Source organism: Cnephaeus nilssonii, assembly GCF_951640355.1.
Source record: "Cnephaeus nilssonii genome assembly, chromosome: 19".
NCBI lineage: Eukaryota > Metazoa > Chordata > Mammalia > Chiroptera > Vespertilionidae > Cnephaeus > Cnephaeus nilssonii.
Genome location: NC_137090.1, coordinates 12,276,571 through 12,299,017, shown reverse-complemented (window position 1 = coordinate 12,299,017; position 22,447 = coordinate 12,276,571). Strand labels below are relative to the sequence as shown.

The window sequence follows — 22,447 nt, the reverse complement described above, 5'->3', positions numbered from 1 at the left end:
TTTATAGTATATCTCAGTGAAAATATGTTTACTATACTAAGCAAGCAGTTTTAACATTTCATGGTCCTCTTATATAATGTGATACGGAGGTGCTGGCTTTTCATTCATGTACTTATTCAATTGGGAGAAATTTAGTGAGAGGATAATTTTCCTTTGTCCAGTATTTAAAAAATAATTTGCATCTACTTACATTTGGTAAGTATCTATATAATAAAAGTCTTAAGTGACCATTACAGCAGAACAACCGGTCACGGTGATGTGCACTGACCACCAGGGGGCAGACACTCAATGCAGGAGCTGCCCCCTGGTGGTCTGTACGCTCCCATAGGGGAAGCCGGGCTCACGCTCACCGTGAGCGTAGTGGCAGTGGCGGGAGCCTCTCCCACCTCTGTGGCAGTGCTAAGGAAGGAGCAGCGAGCAGGCAGGTGGTAAGGAGCAAGGGGTCCTGGACTGTGAGAGGGTGCAGACTGGGCTTAGGGGAGTCTCTCCCCCCCCCCCACCCCAGTGCACAAATTTCATGCACCGGGCGTCTAGTTTAAAATAATTTTTAATTGGATAAGGTTTACTGATTTTCATGTTACATTATTTATATTCTTGCCCTTTAAAACAGTGTTTCCACCATCTTTTGGAGAAATGTGAGGTCTGTGAGAGTACTTAGGTGGCTTTATAACTGATTGGCACCTAGAGATAGCTGGTTAATGACGACATCACAAAAAGAAGGAAAGGCCTCTATTTTATCTTGCTCAGGTTCTTTACAGACTTTGAGTGCAATCGTCACCAGAGCTTATGAGGAAGATTCTGTTGTCATCCTCATTTTATAGATGAGGAAACTGAGGCAGAATGTTTTAGTCACTCAGTAAGTGGAAAAACCTAGGAAAAAAAGAGTAAATGCTTTAGTGTACTGAATCCAAAATTATATTGACAGAGCAACACAAGCAAAGTACATTTAATAAAGAAATGACAAGTTCCACATTTGGGTTCAGAAGAGTAAGAGTGAGAATTCCTTAAAGGTTGACTACAAATTCAGTATGAGTTAGTTAACGTCATAAATCTCATAGATATTAGAATAGGGTTCCACTCTGGTAGCTAGACAGTATGAAATGGACATGGATGGACAAAGAGGAATTAGGCTGAAGGGTCCAAAGACATGTGCCAAGGATGCTTGGTTTTGAAAGGAGAAGACATGGGTCAGTAACAGAAGCTGCACTGGATTTATTCTGTTTCCATTGGACAAAACTATAGACTAATGGGAGATTACATATGAGGAGGCAGACTTTAGCCAGGTATGGGGAGTATTTTGTTGACAGATACAGCTTTTTGAAAATGGAACAGCTGCTTTGTGAGGCAGTGTGTTTTCTTTCACTGAAATTGTTCAAGCAGAGCAAGCTTCCGGCATTGGCTCTCATTTGTATTCTGTCATCATTAAAATTATAGGATACATGATTCCTAAAGTTGCCCTTGACTTCTACACAAGAAAATATATCAGAATGCAAGTGAGTGAGATATGTTATCCCCCTAATAATTTTAATCCCTTCTCATTCTTAAAATCTATATACCGTATTTTCCGGCGTATAAGACGACTCTTTAACCCAGGAAAATCTTATACGCCCAGTCGTCTTATACGCCGGAAAATACGGTACTATCATCTCTCATCCATCAGTATAGCAAAAAAAAACCCAATTACCATATTTTCCAGCGTATAAGACGACTGGGCGTATAAGATTTTCCTGGGTTAAAAAGTTGTCTTATATGCCAGAAAATACGGTGTATATATATATAAAAGCCTAAGCGATTCTTACAACCAGTCGACCGGTTGCTATGACGTGCACTGACCACCAGGGGGCAGACGCTCAACACAGGAGCTGCCCCCTGGTGGTCAGTGTGCTCCCACAGCCAACCTCCTGTGGCCGGCATACCTCCCGCTGTCCCTCTCCCCTGCCGGCTGGCCTGATTGGCTCCGATCGCCAGCTAGGCCAAGGAACCCTACCCATGCACGAATTCATGAACCAGGCCTCTGGTATTATTATAAACAGGTAACTTATAACTGATTTATCATATCACTACTGTTGAGAGCATGGAGGTCCAGGTGTTGAGTGGCAGGTTGGACCGGATGAGCTTTGAGTTATCTTCCAAGTGGTCAGTAGTTTATAAAATAAAAGAACTCAGTTTCTGCAAATAAGGGATATACTGAATACATGGTATTTGTGGGTGCTTCATGAATAAAATTAATTATACACCCTGATAGAATGTTTCTTGTGTTAAAATTTAGTAAAAGGTGGTATACATTAACTAGTAATCTATTTCTTATTTTAAAGATGGGCAGTGGGATTTGTCAAACTATCACCTGTTAGATCTGGGGCGGCCACACCATTCCATCCGATGCATGACTGTGGTACATGACAAAGTCTGGTGTGGCTATCGGAACAAAATCTATGTGGTTCAGCCAAAGGCCATGAAAATCGAGGCAAGTTAACCTATGTTTTCTCTGCGTACTGAATTTCTATTTCCTGAAGATTCTAAGACTAATTATGTTCAGCTTCTTTAGAAACTATTTTCTGAATCTGTGTGTTTTAATGATAATTGATGACATCTTGCCACTTTTGACTATGAGAATGGAAAGTGTTGAGTTCTTTTTGAAGGAAGAAGATTAACACAAATGTTGAAATAATGTGTCTGAGTATCCATAAGTGCATATGTGTTTGAATATATGGTTCTGGATTTGTTTAATTATGTACGGGTAGAGGGGAAGGAGGACCTCTTAGCATTGCTTTCTTTAAAAAAGTTTTGCAACCAGATGTAATTTTTTCTTTTTAAGACAACTTAAACCTGGAAAATTTTAAGGTGGAAGGTCTCCTTCTCCCTTTGTCCTTTACCTAAAAGTCCTAAAGTTAACCATTTGGTGTTTATTTTTCAGATCTGTTTCTTACATGCAGATATACGTGTGTATATACATGCGTATATACACACACACACAACAATGCAGGCTCCTTTTTGTTTAGTTATAAATAGGATCTTCATGTAATTTCTCTGCAATCCAACAAAATCTTGAGATCAAATTCAGTCTTTTTGTTGAACACTGACACATAACATGGATGTGCCAGTATTACTTCCATAAGTCGATAACCTGTACAGTGTTAAAATCCAGCATCCTTCAGTTCTTTGTTTTTCTTTTTCTTTTGAAGTCTGGGATAAAAGCTATGATCATATTTAGTGAACACTATTTAGGCTCCTCTTTTAATATATATTCTTCCAAATTTTGTACAAATTAGCAGTTTTTAAACACAAACTCCTACATATTAAAAGTAACATTGTGATTGAACAATCTTTCCTAGAAATCATTTGATGCACACCCCAGGAAGGAGAGCCAGGTGCGGCAGCTTGCGTGGGTAGGTGACGGTGTGTGGGTCTCCATTCGTTTGGATTCCACACTCCGTCTCTATCATGCGCACACTTATCAACATCTACAGGATGTGGACATTGAGCCTTATGTCAGCAAAATGTTAGGTAAGCTTCCCAAGTGTTTTATTTCTGTCAGTTAAATAAAGTGTTTTATTTTTAAATGTTCTCATATGCTGGGTAGAACCAGTGAATAAGTTGCCTGAGGTTAGTGAGCTCTTATTACTGAAGGTGTCAGGCAGACACTCCATCTACCCTGTGGGAGCTGTCAAGTCTGCCCCAAAATATCTTCAAGCAATTACTTCGTATCTCTCCCCCTGTCCCTGTAGGCCAGGGCCATCCTTTCCTGCCTGGATCACCTGAGCCTCCTCACTGGGCTCCCTCTTTCCACTCCAGTCTGTGCCCTGCATAGGAACCAGGATGCATTATCCCCACTCCACGTAATTTTAGAATATTACTGCCTTTAGGTGAAGTGACATGAGCAGAGGAATGTAAGTGGCCTGGACCACTCTCCTCACTCACTCTGTTCTACCCACACCGACTCAACCTCCACAAGTTCCTTCTCATTTCAGGGCCTCCCATGCACTGTATCCTCTGTCTGAGAAGTCCTTCTTGGTCCCTTTTTATTGGTCTTCAGACCATGGCTTAGGTGTCACACCCAGAAGAGACCTTTTCTTGTCTCCCACTTTGGTTTAGGTCATCTTATACTTTTTCTTCATGGGCTCCTCATTATTGTGGTTGCACTGCTATTACGTGATTCCTGTCTCCTGCCTCTCTCTCCCACAGACCCTAAACGCATGAAGGGCAGGGACCACTTCTGGCCTGCTCCCTGCTGTACCCTCAGCTCCTAATGCAGAGCTGGGTGACTGTTAGAGATGTCGTTCATTAAGGATTCCTTTATGAAGAGAGGTTGAGCTGCACCAGTGGTTTTTAACCTTTTTAGGGCCTTTGTCCTCAGAAAGCCTGGTGATAGCTAGGTACCCTCCCGGGAATCAGGCCTGTGTACACATAGGCACAAACTAATTTCAGGGGTGGACTTTGACCATAGGGTTAGACTATGAAGATTCTAAGACTATTTCTGAATAAAGTTAATATTCCTAACATGATTCTGTGATCATACTCTTCAGTTCTTACAAGTAGAATATGAGTGACTAAATGCTGTTTGTTTTAAATGCATTATCTGTTTAATAATTTTGCCCCTCAAATCCCAGAAAATAAAGTCAGTTGTAAAAACTCTCTTGAAATAACCAAGTGCATTGATTCTCCTTAAATTATATGCCTGTGGTTTCCTAAAATTTCTAAACTGCCATTGAATAAGAAGAGTGTAGGTTTTGTTCACAAAAATTGTTTTCATCTATACAAAGAAATTTAAGGCAAACCAGAACTCTTTCAGCTTATAAATATGGACATTTAATTTCCCAATTTAGTAAACACTGTTTTTATTGAGGGTTTTTTGTTTTGGTTTGGTTTTGCAGCTCCCTAATTAAATCCTGTGTCATATTTCCTGCGCCACAGTATCTTCCTTCTAAATGATAATGTGATGGCAGCCACGTTTAGAATTTTCTGTTCCCATTAGGCATGAAAGCCAAAGGAGAGTTTTCTCTCCTATTCACCCACTGCTCTGAGGGACCTAGCATCTCGGACATCATCTGCTCCAGCTTCTTAATGAAATGTTCCCCCCTCTGTGCAGGTACCGGAAAACTGGGCTTCTCCTTTGTGAGGATCACAGCTCTCATGGTGTCCTGCAATCGTTTGTGGGTGGGCACGGGAAACGGTGTCATTATCTCCATCCCACTGACAGAAAGTAAGTATATTTTCACTCACCAAACTGTCACAGTGCAGATCGGAGAGCTGCAGGGAGCGGTCCTGTTCAGAATTCAGGCAGAAGGAATTGCTCTGGTATTGGCAGCTCGGTGGTAATTCAGAAAATCAAGCTGGTGGCAAAGATCCAACTATTGTTCCTTCACTCTTTCCATGGAAACTTATGAACTGCAGCAAGTAACAGTTCATTCTGAGAGGCACTTTTTCGCAATTCAGGAGTAACAGTCCTATTTTCTCTTTTTTTTTCTTTAGAGAGAGAGAGAGGAAGGGGGAGAGACAGAAACATTGATGTGAGAGACACATCAATTAGCTGCCTCCTTCACGGGCCCTGACTGGGGACAGGCATCAAACCTGCAATCCAGGTATATGCCCTTGACTGGGAATCGAACCCACGACCCTTTGGTGTGTGAGCTGACACTCCAACCACTGAACCACACTAGCCAGCGCCTGTTTCCTCTTAAATAAAGGTCAGAGTCCATTTTTCTTTCTGCTTTTCATACCAGTATCCAGAAACACTACTAGTATTCATTCTAGTTTTTCATGTCTCCCTGGCAGTTAGTTTAGGAGATTCTGTTTGGTTTAGAAAAAGTCACGGGGGAAGTTTCTCAGGAGGTCAGCAAGCCCTTCCTTATGCTGGAGACAAGTCATCTACCCTGTATTTGAAAAGAATGTGAACAAAATGTACATTGTATGTTTTTTATATTATGTTCCATTATTATTTTTATGAACAAAATGTACATTGTGTGTTTCTCTCATTATGTTTCATTACATTGATCATTCATTAAATAAGTGTTTTTTGTTGCAAAAGTCACAGGCAGGGAATGGTTTGGAAACAAGTGCCATAAGTCCATAAGATAAGTTAATAAGGAAACACCTCAGAATGGCCCTACCTTTTTTCAGGGGAAGGAAGGAGGGCTGGAAGGTGGTGTATCTGGAGCCTTAAAGAACCTACGTTCTTAATCAGTTACTTAAAAATCTACATGCTTAGACCACTTATATCCTAAGAGATCCTAGGATATTTCATTTCAGCTCTTTATAAAAGAGAGTTCCATTTTGGCACTGTTATTTTGAACAGGCTTTCTTGATGAAAAAGGGGAAATACTAGCATTTAGGAAATGCTCCCCATTAATTAAGTTCTTATAAAACACTGCAATTGCTTTATGATTGAGAAAAACAAAATCACAGTGAATCAAATTGTATTTTTTGGGCAGAGAAATTGTAGAGCGAGGCTTTGGTTAAGAACTTTTGAGTGTTACTTGGTATTATACCAAGTTGGATTTGGTTGGCGCTTCGGGCACCAAGTTACCAGATAGGAGACGCCGAGCGTGGTGGCTTATAGTAATTCTTCTCCCCCTGTCATGCACCTCTCCATGTCCCCTTTCCTCCTCTCGCTGTAGCTGTAATCCTCCACCAGGGACGTTTACTGGGGCTGAGGGGTAAGTGCAGATCCTGATCCCCCTCCCCACTCTTCCTCCTGGCTTCCCATAGCCACTGTGAGGCTGTCTCACGCCTCTAGATGCCTCTGAATGTTCTCAATGTCACCCACTGGCAGTCACTGCATCGCAGCAGGTGTTTTGTTTTTGTTTTTGACGTCTGTTACATGGCCACCAAACTACTGCTCAGCAGCTTAGTCTGTTTACCATCTTTTGTTGCAGCTGAACTTCCTTTTCAGACTTTTTCCTTTCCAATAAAAACACGAAACATCTCTTAAAACTGTCATTAATCTACATTGTTTACTCTTGTTACCAGTTATGTTTCTTTCATTCACTTACTAGCCCATGGAATGGGGATGTTTTGTGAGTCTGGTCATTCTAAAACAATCCAGCAAATCATTGGTCTGGTGTCAGTAAAAGTGACTGTATTGTAGTGGGTGAGTCCTTTTAAGCACAGCTTTTTACCACTCCCTCAAGGGAGATATTCTTACCACAGAGGAGAAAAATAGAAGATAAACTATAAAAATTTTATTTTAAAATATGCCCATTTACTTTTAGCTATGTACTGGTTAGTTTTCTAAAATGAGGATTAAAAACAAAACAAAACAGATATTCCTAAGATTCAAATATGTTTTCTTTTGTTAACTAAAATGATTTTTTAAAAATTACTAGATGTGTTGAAAAAGTGAGCTTAGTTATTGCTAGACTGGCAAAATCCCCTGCTCCATTTACTGAGGTACTTAAAAATAACTAGCATGCTCTCTCTCCTCTTCCAGCTTTGTCTTGATTTGGCATTGCTGCCTTTGTTTTATCTCAGCTGGCTGTAGCTTTTAGATAATATCTGTCATAAGGATTAACCAGTAACCTTTTGCATCATTACAATTTTCTAGGGGAAAATAGTTGATATTTGGTTTTTCTGTTGCAGCAAATAAAACCTCAGGAGCACCAGGAAATCGCCCTGGAAGTGTGATCCGCGTGTATGGTGATGAAAACAGCGATAAAGTGACTCCAGGGACGTTTATACCCTATTGTTCAATGGCACATGCTCAGCTGTGCTTCCATGGGCATCGGGATGCTGTGAAATTCTTCGTGGCAGTCCCAGGTGAGGCTGATTATCCTGCTGAGAAGGTGTATGTCAGTGTCTCTCTTTTGTCCCTAATTCCACTACCCGCTCAAACACTAAGTACTAGAATTACAGATCATTTCACTAATATATATGAGAAGTTCTACAGTGGAGGTAAGAATAAAGCACTGTAGGGCTATTTAATGAAATTGTTTTGGAATCTCCTCCACCCCCCAAAAAAGACTACTTGATTTTTATTTAAGCAACGAACCTGCTTACTCTTTAAAGCCGTGTATTATTTTATCACCACAGAATACCAAAAACGGTCTTGGCCTAGTAAAGGAGATGGCTAGAACGAAGCCCCTGTCATCAGGCTCGGTGCAGGAGGACAGGCGGCAGGTGCTCTGGCCCCGTTGTCAGTGCTGCGGCCAGAGCAGTGGACTAGGGGCTCGGGAGTCGGGGCCTCCGCCTCGCCCCTCGCCGGTCGCTTTGAGCAAGTTGCTTAACCTCAGACTCACTTCCTCATCTTCTTACAGGGACATGATTTTAGTATCTGCTCCTTGCTGGCCTCATTTGTTGTGAAAACTAATGAAAGTGCTTTGGGGACTGTAAAGTGCATGAGATATGAAAGGTAACAGTGTGATGCCCAATGGAAAGCCTTCTGCCCATTGGGAATACTAAATGGTGTTGCTGACCACCTGTAAGCAGGGTCCATGTTTTGAATTTTCCCCCTTAAGAGACTAGTTTAAGAGTTAGACAGATTTTAAATATGACTTGACCACACCAACTCACTGTGTCACGTTGGACATAGTGTTTTAGTGTATTTATTAGGGTTCTTCAGAGAAACAGAACCAACCGGGGGGGGGGGGAGGGGGCGGGGGTATGAGAGAGAAAGAAGAGGAAGGGGGAGAGAGGGGAAGTGTAGATATTTTATTTTATTTTAAGAAATTGGCTCATGTGATTATGAAGGCTGATATATTTGAAATCTGCAGGGCAGCTGACATATTGGAGACCCAGAAAAGCGTTAATATTACAGCTTGAGTACAAAGCATTCTGGAGACAGAATTCCCTCTTCCTTGGGGTACTATCTTTTTCTCTTAAGATCAGCAACTTAAGAGAGGAGGCCCACCAACCTTATGGAGAGTAATCTGCTTTACTCAGAGTCCGCTGACTTAAATGTTAGCCATACCTTCACAGCAATATCTAGACCGACGTTTGACCAAATATCTTGGCACCATAGCATAGCCAGGTTGACACATAAAATTAACCATCACACTTTTTTCCCCCAAGGTGTTCCAAACAAAGATTAGGTGATTAGTGTACATAGTGCAGGGCTGGTACATGGTACTCTGGTTACTCAGTGTTCTTAGCAGCATAGTAATGAGCCTCCTGAAACATCTTGTATTTGTATAGTTATTTCCTTAGGATAAGTCCCTAGAAATGGATCTGCTGCAAATAGTGTTTTCTTGCTTTCTTAAAGAAAGAAAAAATATGTCTCAGAGTCCCCTTCGAGCCTCTTTTATATTCCTCTAGTCCCATTCCCTTCCCCTTTTTTCTTCATCTGTAACCATTATCCCGCCCGTGTTTTTAGACTTTTACTATATTTGACATATCTGTAAACAATACGTAGTATTTTTGTGGTTTTGAAGTTAACTTAAATGTTAGTTAATATATAGTTTTTGCAGCTTCTCATTTTGAGATTTGTTATGTTTATGCATAAAAATCTAGTTTATTCAATTAACTATGGTTCTAATATCTGAATAAATGTGCTCCATTCTCCTATTGATGGACCTCTAGATCTTTTCTGCCTTCCTCCCCCCTCCCCACTATTAAAAATAGTATATGGGAAAGACTTTCCTGTTGGGTATAAATCTGGAAGTAGAATTGGCAACATTGTTGACCAGTTGGCCCTAAGGATTAAACCTTCAGGTTGGCCCTAGTATCATACCTCTGTGCTCTTGCTTCTGTGTCAGAACTAACCAGTCTGTAGTAGTTTTCTCTAGCAGGCCTGATTTCTTCCAGAGCATCATTGAGTATTGCATGAATGAGACACTGTAGGAATAAAGCAAACTATCCTATCCACCTTCAACATACATTTCTTTTTTAAAAGTGTGTTGCACCATAGGATTGTGTCCTGCTATGTCCTAGAGGCATGGTCTGTGCAGTTTGACCAAACGACAGCAGATTCTCCAAGAAAAAAACATACCCCGCAGTCAAAGCTTTCCAAGAAGATGTCATAGAGATTATAATGTGAATAATTTTTTAAGATTTCTCTCTATACCATTTCATGCTCCAGGATTTTACCTTAGAACTTAAACTTTAGAGCAAATGACACATTTACCAATAATTTTATTTGCATAATCTAAAATATAAGATATACTTTCTTAAGTATGAAAGGAAAACTGGATTTGAAATAAATATAAATATAAATAAGGAATACCCAAACTCATAAGGCTTAAGGTGAGACTTTCTTTAGTCTTTTACACAAATGCACAGGTGCCCTCTCAGGAGAGGCCTTTCCACTGTCCCCCAGATGAAGAGATGCAGATTGTAAAAGTCTGAAGCAGGCTGCTAAGACCAGCCTGGCTGCACACAGATTTCATGCTGAGTTTGGGGCCGATGCCTGGTGTGGTACGGAATGGCTTCATTTAGGTTTTCAGATCGGGCTCTTAGGGCCTCTCCAGATGTTTTCTTCATGCAGAGGCTTCTGGCACCCCCAGCACTTGGGTTGTATTAGGATTTACTTGCTTGTTTGGTTCAAGTTTCTGAAAATATTCAGAAAAAATGCTTCCCCACTGCAGTCTGTGGTAGGTAATACCCACTTGTTCCTGTAACAGGTCAGGTCGTCAGCCCCCAGAGCGGCGGTGGTGGCACAGATCTGACAGGCGACAAAGCAGGGCCGTCTGCACAGGAGCCTGGCAGCCAGCCGCCCCTCAAGTCCATGCTGGTCGTCAGCGGCGGAGAGGGCTACATTGACTTCCGAATGGGTAAGTCCGTGGTTCCGGGAGCTGATTCCACTGGGTTCTGTGACTTGGGTTTTCAGAGTAAACCACAAACCACTCGATAAACTATTTCTAGGAGCTTTTCTTTGAATTCTTTACTTGGAAAAGCACTTCTTATATCTTTCCTTCCATCCACCCTTCCTTCTTTCCTTTTTGTATTTCTTTTTATACTAAAGTGTATTTGTTTTGAACTACCTAATTATATTTCAATTCAGAAATTGGATTGTGTCTTTTTTTTTTATACACTGAGTGGCCATATTATTATGATCTCTGAACACATAAATAATCTGGCCACTCAGTGTATATCCTATATAATAAAAGCCTAATATGCAAATTGTCCCCTCGACCAGGAGTTCGACCAGCAGGCAGGCCGGCCAACCGCCCATGTCCCCTCCCCCTGGCCAGGCTGGCTGCACCCCACCCATGCACGAATTCATGCACCGGGCCTCTGATACACACACACACACACACACACACACACACACACACACTCTCACACACACTCTCACACACACACTGAGCGGCCAGATTATTATGCGTTCAGAGATCATAATAATCTGGCCACTCAGTGTATAGCTATTTATTTCAGAGAGGAAGGGAGAGAGAAAGAGAGATAGAAACATCAATGATGAGAGAGAATCATTGATTGACTGCCTCCTGCACGCCCCCCACTGGGGATCAAGCCCGCAACCCAGGCATGTGCCCTTGACCAGAATTAAAACCGGGACCCTTCAGTCTGCAGGTTGACTCTCTATCCACTGAGCCAAACCAGCTAGGGCTGGATTTTGTCTTGAGCCTTTTAAAGTATGCTCCTCTCTACAGTTGGACATTACTTTGAAAAAGCCACAAGGGGTTGGGTAAAGGAGAGCTTGGCCTACAGAGAGAAATGCACGTTTTTAGGGGTCTTTCTTTTCCACTGTTTCTAGTTGACAGTATTGGTGTTTCCTTTTGCCCGGCTGAAGTTCAGGTGAGACACATTACAGACTTCTAGCAGATCAGTGTCACAGCTTTGCCCCTTGTGTGTAAGTGTAGGGTTCTGCTGAAGAATCTGGCCCACGAGGCGAGTTGTCCCTGGGCTGTGCCAGAATAACCCGCTCGGCAGCGGCAAAACCGCTGGATGTGCGCCGAGAGCAGTGTCTGTTCAGGACTCATTTGTCAGCCTCACTGAGCTACTCCTGGAAACAGCCCTAGTCTGTCCGTGTCTCAGCCGCATTTCTTCATCGCCACTGTGCACCGTCAATTCCTTACCCACCCTGAACTTGAACATCATGGGGAGGGAAACCCAGCATATTAGGTGATGAATCTGCCATCTCTAGTGCTGCAAGGAGATGATGTCAGTGTCCGTGTGCTGGGGTCGGTTCCCTGTGACCGGACAACTTCCTGTCTGACAGGAAGTGGTTTGGGTTTAGTTTGTGGGGTCTGTCCCCAGCTTTCACATTTATACTTCTATTAGTCTCAGTTCTTCGTTTGAAATAGACAAATGTAGACTGGCCATTTTGGATAAACACAGAATTGGACAGCTTTGCCTTCTTAGCTCCCATTCTGTGAACTGCCGTATGCAGACATATTGGGATGAGTCTCCAACATGGTGCAGAGAACTCAGGGTTAAGGTGTGGTCTGGAAAGTGAACTACCCTTTTCAGAAGTCAGGCAGGTAAGACTCCGGTTCGTGGCGTTGCTCTCACTGTGTTCTCTGCGATGGGCGTCAGACAGGTTGCGTGTGTCCTGTTGATGCACTGACCACGAGCAGCATGTCTGATGGACAGCGGCCTGCACACTCCATGCTCAGCCTAACTTGAGTTTCCTTATCCTCCACCCACCAGGTGATGAAGGTGGAGAATCAGAGCTTCTGGGAGAGGATCTTCCACTTGAACCTTCTGTTGCCAGAGCGGAAAGGAGTCACTTGATAGTGTGGCAAGTGATGTATGGCAGTGAGTGAGCCCGTGGGCCGCAGTGGAGACGGGCATGCCGTCTCCTCGGCATGGTTCTTCCCCTTCCTCTTTCTTTACTGCTCTCTTTGTGAAAAAGGTTCACCACATAATGTGTGAGCATTTCCCCCTGTTAACTTTACATTATAAAATCTCTTACTGTAATAATACAGGAACTAGCTGTTTTACTGCACCAGTGTTATAGGCAATTTCAGTATGTTATGAACAAATCAAAGAGTGTTTACTTTCTACAAACTGGTGAATTCTAGAAAGCAATCCAGATGTGGTTTATTCTGCCACAGCGAATGTCACTCACTTTATTTGATGGGGTCACTTTTTAGCTGTCACTAATAATGGAATTAATGGAAACACTTGATAAGTGAAACTGTACCATTAAGTACAGTCGTAAAGTTTCCCCCCAATGTATTATAAAACTGACACAAATTAATATCGGGTGGATTATCAGGATTTATCTTAATGTCCCAAGAGGGCTACAAGCTAACTGTAAATGACTTAACTTTCACTTTCAAGTCTGAAAAATCTTGTTTATATGATATATAAAAACTTTGTTTTCATCAGATGGGGGGGGTTTTATATTAAAGAAATTAAGACTACACTATTTAAATAAATGTTTCCTATTTCTGACTTATTAGAGCTCTAAAGTTTATGAGGCCTGCTTCTCTGAATATGCTAAATTTTTTTTGAGGCTAGTTTCACTCATTTTCATACTAATATGTCTGAAAGTTTATACTTAGAAGGCTTAGAAGATAGGCATCAGCAGTGAGAGGATTTTTTAAAAAGGAAATTGTTTTGGATTCTTTGTATCAGAGGATGGTGGCGGTTGGTTGAGTTTTTTTCATGTAAAAAATTTACCTGTTTACTAATTGTTCTTGGGCTGCCCTAACCAGTTAATAGGAGGAAAGCTGTATTGGTGATGGAACGTGGCCTAACGGACTGAGAGAGGCACTTGATTAGAAACGCCGTTTCTCTTGTTCTGTATAAAACTACAGAACCGCTTGCACTTGATATTTTATATGTAAATGACACATTTGAGCTTTTATGCCCTTGCAAGATTAAAATGCCATCGTCAAAGAGGAAAACGATGAAGGGCACGACGACAAACCAAGATACCATGGAGTGAACGTTGACACAACATCTTTTCACCCTCGATGCCCATTTAAAAAGTAGAGTCTACCCTGTTTAATATGATTTTTTAAGAACAATTATGCTGCAGTTTTTCCCCTCTCAAGCTTCTTGAAAATGTGTGCTTTACCATTTTTTACTCATTACTTTAAGCAAAGCTAAATATGAATGTAAGTGCTGTTTCTAAAATACAAACCTGTTGGATAACGACCTCTGACCAGGACTATCAAAGAGGAGAAAGCAGACAGACCGTCCCAGTTGTCACCGGGGACTGGCTTTCTGAGCTGTCATGTAAAGGTGGTTGTGAAAAGTACGCCCGTGTCTTTGCTTCATATACATGATTAGGGTGGGTTGTAAAATACATGCCATCAGTGATCTGGAGGAGGCCTTGGGTCCATTTGTCACATGTGTCTCTGAGCACATCGTGGACACAGTAAAATTGTGGCTACTGTAGACGACTAGAAGAAAAAACTCTTGGTAAAAACTGTATTAAAAGGATCATGTTCTTGCTTAAGCTACATACTTTTCTTCAGGGCACCGAAACTTAGGCCACCTTTCCAGGACTCCCCCCCGCTGCCCCCCATAACAGGTTTATATTCTTGTAGCGTTCACTTTGGTCAGGGTGGTAACTGGGGGAGAAAATGCTAACAAGTAAGCTTCTTGCAAGCAGCAAAGCAGTTGGTGTGAACTGCCTGTAGCGTGCATGGCAAGGGCAGAAAAGCTTGAGTACCTGGGGTTGGTCTTGTGTAAAAAAAAAGAAAAAGAAAAATTACCCCTGTTGGAAGAAATAAGGGATTCCGAGAATTTCCTCATTTTATTACACTTCGGTTATATGTGAGGCTGAACCACGTGACACGGCGGTCATCGCCCCTTGCTGATCTGCAAGAATGGCCGTATCATACCCATCAGCCTGGCACTTCCGTTACTGCAAAGGCAGGCTGAACTCCCTGAGGCAAAGGGAGGATATTCTCTAGGAACTCAGTTTTGAGAGCATTTTTCTCGGATTCCTGTGGATCTAAAATTTTAAAATAGGAATGAATATCTTAATAGCGGCAGCTTACTGAGAGTGTACAAGGTTTTGAGCACAACAAATGCAGCACATAACTTTTCCAGTGAAGTGCGTTTGCATGGAAGAGGTTAGAATGTCTTCTCTCGGCTGCTGTAGTGTTCCTTTCTTGTAAAGGTCTCCGGCACTGAGAACAGACCCTCTGCAATGGCTGCCTTAGAAACATAAAGCAAAACAGTTGTCATATAATATAACTGTACTAAAGAACGCGTGTCTTGCAAATGCTGTGGAATTGAATATTTATTTCCTTGTGAGTATTATGACCGTTACCAAAGGACTCAACCAGATTTAGGGCTCTTCTTCACTGATCATGTGTGTAACATGGGAAGAGCAGAGAGAATTAAATGTGGAAATCATAAATGCTTTTCTAACAGGGTTATGCTGTTTTATAACACAAAATGTCTTTTTCTTTCTCTTTAAAAAATTAAGTTGTTATTATCAATGTCATACATTTCTCAATATTTGAAGATATATTTTAACCATTTTATGTTCTGAATTTGTTTTTTGTCTTAGATATTTTATCCAGAATTTTACTTGCCTCTATCATCTGAAAAAATGGGTTCTAGATTGTCCTACTTTCTGTCTCTTGGAGGCTGAGGCTTCATTTCTATGAGCAAAAAGCTCATTTAGCAATGTAGTATTTCAGTATTTATTTCTATTATGGAATCCCTGGGGTTCGGAATGTAACTTTGTACATGAAATATATATAAATATGTATATGAAACATGTATGAGGTCCGGTGTATTTTGTTTGTTATTGCCTTTCATAGGAGACTGAACTTGGTTTTTATTTGAAAGTCTGATAATCTTCCCCAATCAAACATGTCGTTTCTGGGGGACTGCCGCCTTTTGGCACCACCTGGAAGTGAGCCATGGGGAATACACGAAGGACACGCCTGCTGGCTCACGTGTTCACATGAGACGTGAGTAATAGACACTAGGGCTTTCTAGAAATGTGGGTGTGCTGAGTAACACCCCACACGTGATACTATGGCATGCCATTTGCCCGATCACTCAGTAGTAATAAGCAGGTGCAATGAGCGGTGTGCTTATTCAGGGCCCGTGGCCTGGGAGAGACTCTGGAAGGAAGGATGATTATAAAACGAATCACGTGGTAGCGCAGTGTGACTCCCTGTTCCGTGCAGTGGTATTGGGAGTAATCCAGTGTATTTTGTGTACAAGAAATGGGAGTTTCTGACGTGATAGTAAAAGTAGCCCTGATTGCCGGAACCGGTTTGGCTCAGTGGATAGAGCGTTGGCCTGCGGACTCAAGGGTCCCAGGTTCGATTCCGGTCAAGGGCATGTGCCTTGGTTGCGGGCACATCCCCAGTAGGGGGTGTGCAGGAGGCAGCTGATCGATGTTTCTAACTTTCTATCCCTCTCTCTTCCTCTCTGTGGAAAATCAATAAAATATATATTTTTTTAAAAAGTAGCCCTGATGGGCATGTGAAGAGGGCAGTTCGCTAGACAAAGGCACAGCCATCTATCCAGTGAGGTTAGATGCTCCAGAATATAATTAATAGCCTGGCTCATTCCTGACCTTACCTACCTGCCCCTCATCCTCTGGGGCCTGCCGAGTCATTGTTTGGAGACAGGTGAATTCTTTTCACCTCATTCAGTCATCGTCCTGGTCCAGCCAGTGTCCGGGAGCAGCTAGGGGAGCATCGCAGGACAGGAACTGCTCATTCTGGGTCTGCTGGTCACAGGACAGAGTGCTGTTCTCGCCACTGGAACGGCTGCCCAGGCCCCCAAGCTCTTCCTGGTCCACCCCAGGCCTGTTCCGTGTAGGCTTGAGAGCCCTGGCCATCACAGAAGGCATGGACCATAACTTTCTGCGGTGGCCAACTAGTTAGAAAAGGCTTTGCAGTTAGGGAACTTTAAATATTTGGTAATGACTGCAGTTCAGTTTTAAAGTCAGTTCCTGTGCAGACACAGTGGAATGGAGGCAAAGAAGGCTGTAGGCCTGTCCCGGCTCTGCCCCTGCAGTGACCCTAGACAGGTCACTAACACAGCATCCCAGAGTCACCCAGAAAGTCACCAGACTCCACCCAGACCTACTTACTGAATCGGATTCTCACGTGAGTGTCAGAGGGAAGTGTGCTGTGTGGCTCAGGTGGAGGGATACTGTTGAACATCTTTGGACCTTAGCTTCTCATGAGTTAAAGGTAGGGGGCTCGTCCAGATGATGTAAATAAATCCTAGCTCTAGTCCTCTGGCTCTGTGGCCCTGGCTCCGATTTGCCTCGGGTGTTGTGTGCATAGTTGCCACCCACACCTGCTTGCAGATCCAGGTTGCCCAGTCCCCTAGGAGGCCCAGGTATCGGGTGGGTGGGATTTGATGACTTAGAATTTCCAATTTATCAGAACGACTCTGTACAAAGGAGCCAGATGGTTTAGCTCCTTTGTTTTATGACCAAGCAGAACATTGGCTCCCACCCACAGGAAAAAAAAAGTAGTTATGATTTTATTTGAGGCCGCAAAGGAGAGGTGGACCAACCAGCCCAGGTCCCAGGCGGGGGTGGGGGTGGTGGGGTAGGGGTGGTAGCAACTTCGTTTGAAAGCCACAGTTCTCAACCTGGCCAGGAGAGGGGGGTATGGCCTGAAGCACCCGGAGCTAGTTCCAGAATGAAATTATTTCCTCCTTTCTCTCCTCGAAGGACTATCAGATGTGTATTTGGAAAAAATTACCCAGGTGATTCTGATTCTTGCACTGGGGACTGAAGAGCAGCCCAAATGGATGCACAAACATGTGTTTCTCCCGGAGACGGTCTTCGTTCATTCTTAGCTGTCATTGCCAGCTCACGGTGACCTGCCAGCAGGCTCTCCCCAAGCTCAGCCCAGTGTCCTTTCCTTTTTGATTCATGGATAATTGAAGCTTATGGTACTTTGAACTTACTGCTACATTAAAAGCTTAAAAGAGAATATTTCCTCTCCCATTCATAGAAGAAAGCCATAACCCTTTAGTTGTTATCATGACTAGCTTGCATTTACATAACATCTAATAACTTTTCTCAAAGTATTTACTTCATAAACTCAAAGGTGATTTGCAGAGCTACCCTTTGGAGTGTGTGCCCATCCTCAGGGATCTAGAGGCCTGGTCACAGGAGGGGCCCTGCCCATGGGTAAACAGGTCCAGCTGAGATGAGTCAAGGCCCGAGGTCCTCACTGGGGAGAAGAACCAGTTACTACTAGATCTCAAGACAGGAGACCTGGTTTGAATCCTGGGTCTGCTGTTGTCTAATTTTGTGGCCCTTCACTAGTCATTAGACTGTTGTTTCCTTACTGTGAAAAGAGTAAACCCCTGGCCTGGCTCTTGTGATGGTTCTGTGAGCCAGTGATGTGAGAGCAGCCAGCACGCCGCCTGCCCCTCGTAGGCGCTCGGCAGCAGCAGCGGTTCCCAGGAGCCAGGTGTGGGGATGAGTAAGACCCTCAGGGAGACTGGGAAGGAGACACGAGAATGTGAACTGCAGTCGGGTGTACGGCTGTCCATGGAGGCAGTGGCTGAACACCTGAGAGAGGGATGGTGTCTGCTTTGGCTGTTGGGTGACGTGGTGAAAACAGAAACTCTTCCGTGCTCACTGAACGCAGACAGTTCTCAGTTCAAGTCTGCGTGGGAAGCAGAGGTGTCGCGCCCCTCAGACCGTTCAGGGAATACCTTCTCTGTTGCCCCCCCCCCAGCCTGATTTAAGAACAAGGCGTGTCCCGTGGAAATTAAACATAGAAGGGGGCCGTATTCATTTTGTTTCTGTGCAGGCACAAAGAGGGACGTACCGAAGCATGAAAATATAAGGTCAACATTTTTAGGTGCCATCAAAACATATTTATGCAGTGTCTGTTGCTCATAATGCTAAATGTATGACAGTCACACTCCTAGTCACTGCTTATAAACAGAACAGACATGCAGAACTAAATAAAATATTTTAACAGATGCACAGCACGTTGTGGAATGGTAGCAAAGAGGTTATGGGCTTCCTACAAGGTTAAAACACTTGGCATTGCTCTGCCCACACAGGAGTGCACACCCATCTGTTAAGATCGATGCAGGCCGCCCAGGTGCAGACACCCAGAGGGGAGCTGTCTTTCAGAAACGGCTCCTCGGGAGGCTTGTGATCACGGCATCTTATTCACAGTAACAAAGGTTTGTTCCCTCCCCCAGTGAGGCCTCCATTTCTTCTTTTTTTAAAATATATTTTTATTGATTTCAGAGAGGAAGAGATAGAAACATCAATGATGAGAGAGAATCACTGATCGGCTGCCTCCTGCACGCCCCCTACTGGGGACCGAGCCTGCAACCAGGCATGTGTCCTTGATTGGAATTGAACCCAGGACCCTTCAGTCCCCAGTCCAACACTCTATCCACTGAGCCAAATCGGTGGGGCCTCAATTTCTTTTCTTATTGCCCTTTTTCATCCAGCTTACTTTCCCTTGCCTTCGGCCAGCCCAGCCAAATGACAACTGCTGGAGTGAGTTTTCAGCTGTTTGCATTTTCGCCTGTTAGGCTGCTGTGGGAACAGGCCTTTGCAGGCAGTCTGTCTGTTTTGGAGAGCTGACCTGGAGACCTGTAAGTAAGAAACAAGGAACAAAAGTTGGGCATGTTCTTCCCCAGAAAAGATTCCAGTATTGACCCTTGGAGGCATCTCAAGCCTTCGTCCTTCCTGGAGGAGCCTGGCTGGGGAGGAGCGGACCTCGGGCGGATCTGTAGGCTCCCTGGCCTCTACCCAGCTGGAGTTGATCACACCCTCCTGAGCCCCACGGTAAGGCTGTTTCTGGGGCCTCCGGGGGACAGTCCTTTCTTCCAAAGACCCTATGATAAGAGCCCGAAGTCAGCATTTCAAAAGCCAAGTCTTGATAAAGAAGTAGGTTCTAGCCCCTCCCTGCCACATCACAAGTCCTCCCCCGCCCCCCCCCCCCCACCGCAGCTTTCCTTATCGGTGGGAGCTGGGCGTGGCTCAGGTGAGCGCCAGGCCAGTTCTAGGGTTGCATTCTAGGGTGGCTCGGCGGCGTACGTGCAGCTGGGGTTGTATGAACTAATAACCTCGTGCCCAGCCAGATCCGTAAGGGAGGAGATTCATGCAGCCTGACCACTTGGTACAAACCGGCTGCTTTGTCTGAAGCCCCAGTTTGTCCCTGAGGCATCAGGCGCCGCCTCCTGTGAGGGGAAGGAATATGTCCTAGTGAGGAGAAAGGCTGTTGAGTTCCGCCCTGCAGTTCCCTGGGTGCCCAGCTTTTCCTGCTTGGACCTGGGAAGAAGTCCCAAAGTCTAAAGTCTGCTTTGGGACGGCAGCTGAGGCTCGAGAGCGCTGCTCCCCAGGGCCCCTGTGACATCACTGGGGGGGGGGGGGAGAAGAGCTGAGAGGTGACACTTCATTAGGGAGATCCGAGGCTTCCCAAGACCACCCCTCCCCAGAGCAGAAAAGAGGCTGGGGACCAGGAAATGCACTTGTTCGGAAAGCTGCCTTGCTGAGAAGCTGGGTCCGGCTCCCTTTGGAACACAGGTGGTGCTGGGTTGGGTGGTGGTGCTGTGTTGGGTGGTGGTGCTGTGTTGGGTGGTGGTGCTGGGTTGGGTGGTGGTGCTGAGCCGGTATTAGCACCCAGTCGGCCAGCCCCTCACGTCTCCCCTTCATTCTCACTGGGCCGTCACCCCAGCAAAGGCCAAGCCAGATCAGAGGGTGCCCCGGGATCTGACTGCACGGGTGAACTAGTTCACTCGACTAACAAGCACGCTGAGGCCCAGAGCGGCTGCTCAGCAGCTGCGGTTGGACTAGAACTCGTGCCTCTTGGTTGTGCTCGTTCTACTAGGCCACCCCCAGGTTCTTGTGGCCCCGAGTTCTCCTTTCATTCCCCAGGAGCAGGGAAAACAGCTCTTGAGCCTCCCCTCCAAGCAGCTGTAGCCCAGGGGCCCAAAAGGAAGGCAGGTGGTCAGAGCCGGGGCCTCGGCTGAGGTGAGGGGCGGGTGGGGGGAGGGAGCCATCAGCCAGGGGATTACAGTAAAGGAGGGGGTTTCTGCGCACCCACCTCTGAACAAGGCGAAGGGAAATGTCACGGAATCGGCTTAGTGAGCTGCTTCAATAGAAACTTCACCCAAGGCCGATAATAAATGAGTTACATAACTCAGCAGGTCACAGCTCTAACTAAGCCCTTTATAGGCCATCAATCCACATTTATTTCCTGGATTTTATAACTGCTGCTGGAAAGGAAAAAAGGAGGGGGTGAGGATTAGAGGGAGCGAAGCGATGTGACTGGAATAAATCGGTCCACCCCAGTCTCCTGGCCCACACGCCCCGCCACAGCTTATCCTGGGGGGCGGCCGCGTTCCAGCGGGCCGGAGCTCGGACGCGCCCCAAGCTGCTCCGAGCAGCCTCCGGCCTTAGGCTGCTTTCTCGCTGGCCTCAGTTTTCTGTTCTGTAAAATGACAGGTTGGACACAAGAGTTCTAGGGTCCCCTTCCACTCAACATTAGGAGCAAACGAGTGGGGATGACGGCTTGTTGCCTCACCCCCCACCAGAGTTCGTTGGGGGAGGGGGAGGGAGAGGGGAGAGTGAGATGCTCGCACATTAATGGGGGCAGTGAGGGTCCAGAGGGGAGAGAGAAGGCTGGCCAACTGGGGGGGAGCGGGGTTGTTGAGGCCAACCTGGGTAGGCAGGGAGCCTGAAGGAGCACAGGGTAAGGGACCCTCGCCACCTTCCCCCAGCCTCCAGGTGCTGAGGCCCAGAGGTGGCCCTGTGTCAGGACACGGCACATGCACACACGCACACGCGTGCGCACATACACACACACACACACACACACACACAGCCCTGGCGAGGAGGGCGGCTCACAGCATTTGCCATCTTCAGGCCCTGAGAGGGCTCAGGCTGCTCCCAGGCCCTGACGTGGGTATAAACATCTCAACCTCCAGCTGGCAGGCCCTCACCCCTTGGGGACAGGGAGACTCCCGCCACCCACACACCACTCAGAGCTTCCAGCCCAGGTCCCACCAGCGGGGAGTGCCGTGCAGAGCTGGTGGGGGAGGGAAGGGCCTGGAAGAGAAGCTTGGTGGGGGAGGGACAGCGAGGTGTGGCATCGGAAAAGGACAGGGCAGCTGGGTGGGAGATGGAACAGCCAGAGGGACGGGGCCCTTGGGAGGAACCGTGGGTGAGCGGCGGTGGGGCTGCCTGGCCCCCCTCCTCAGGGGCCTGGGCCCAGAACTTTGATGATGGGTCAGGCCTTGGGTGCACAAGGTAATAATTTTGCATGTTGAGATTCTGCTTCAGTTTAACACTTGGAAATGTTTTTTAAAAACATATTTTCATTTCAGATAGGAAAGGAGAGGGACAGAAAGATAGAAACATCAATGATGAGAGAGAGTCATTGATTGGCTGCCTCCTGCATGCCCCCCCCCCCCCACTGGGGATCAAGCCCATAACCTGGGCAAGTGCCCTGACGGGGAATCGAATGGTGACCTCCTGGTTCATAGGTCGATGTTCAACCACTGAGCCATGCCGGCCGGGCAACACTTGGAAATACTTTTTCTGCTGCGAAACATAATATGAATTCAGCAACGCTGAACCTAATGAACAAAAGCATTAGCTAAATCTTTTGTCCGAAATAGTTCTCCT

The 22,447-nt window shown here is 45.2% G+C and overlaps 1 protein-coding gene across 5 annotated transcripts in view; it reads left to right on the top strand.

The window, feature by feature from the left end:
- Positions 1–15,579, top strand: part of SPAG9 (sperm associated antigen 9) — a 104,251-nt gene extending 88,672 nt beyond the window's left edge. For 3 of the 5 annotated variants that reach the window (XM_079797898.1, XM_079797900.1, XM_079797901.1), the window contains 7 exons: positions 2,316–2,464; positions 3,333–3,504; positions 5,087–5,200; positions 6,615–6,653; positions 7,576–7,752; positions 10,551–10,700; positions 12,538–15,579. In XM_079797898.1, coding sequence (XP_079654024.1) covers positions 2,316–2,464; positions 3,333–3,504; positions 5,087–5,200; positions 6,615–6,653; positions 7,576–7,752; positions 10,551–10,700; positions 12,538–12,653 — 917 coding nt within the window. In that variant the 3' untranslated portion in view covers positions 12,654–15,579. The remainder of the gene's footprint in view (positions 1–2,315; positions 2,465–3,332; positions 3,505–5,086; positions 5,201–6,614; positions 6,654–7,575; positions 7,753–10,550; positions 10,701–12,537) is intronic. The other 2 variants (XM_079797899.1, XM_079797902.1) reach the window with 1 other exon arrangement.
- The last annotated feature ends 6,868 nt before the right edge of the window (positions 15,580–22,447 follow it).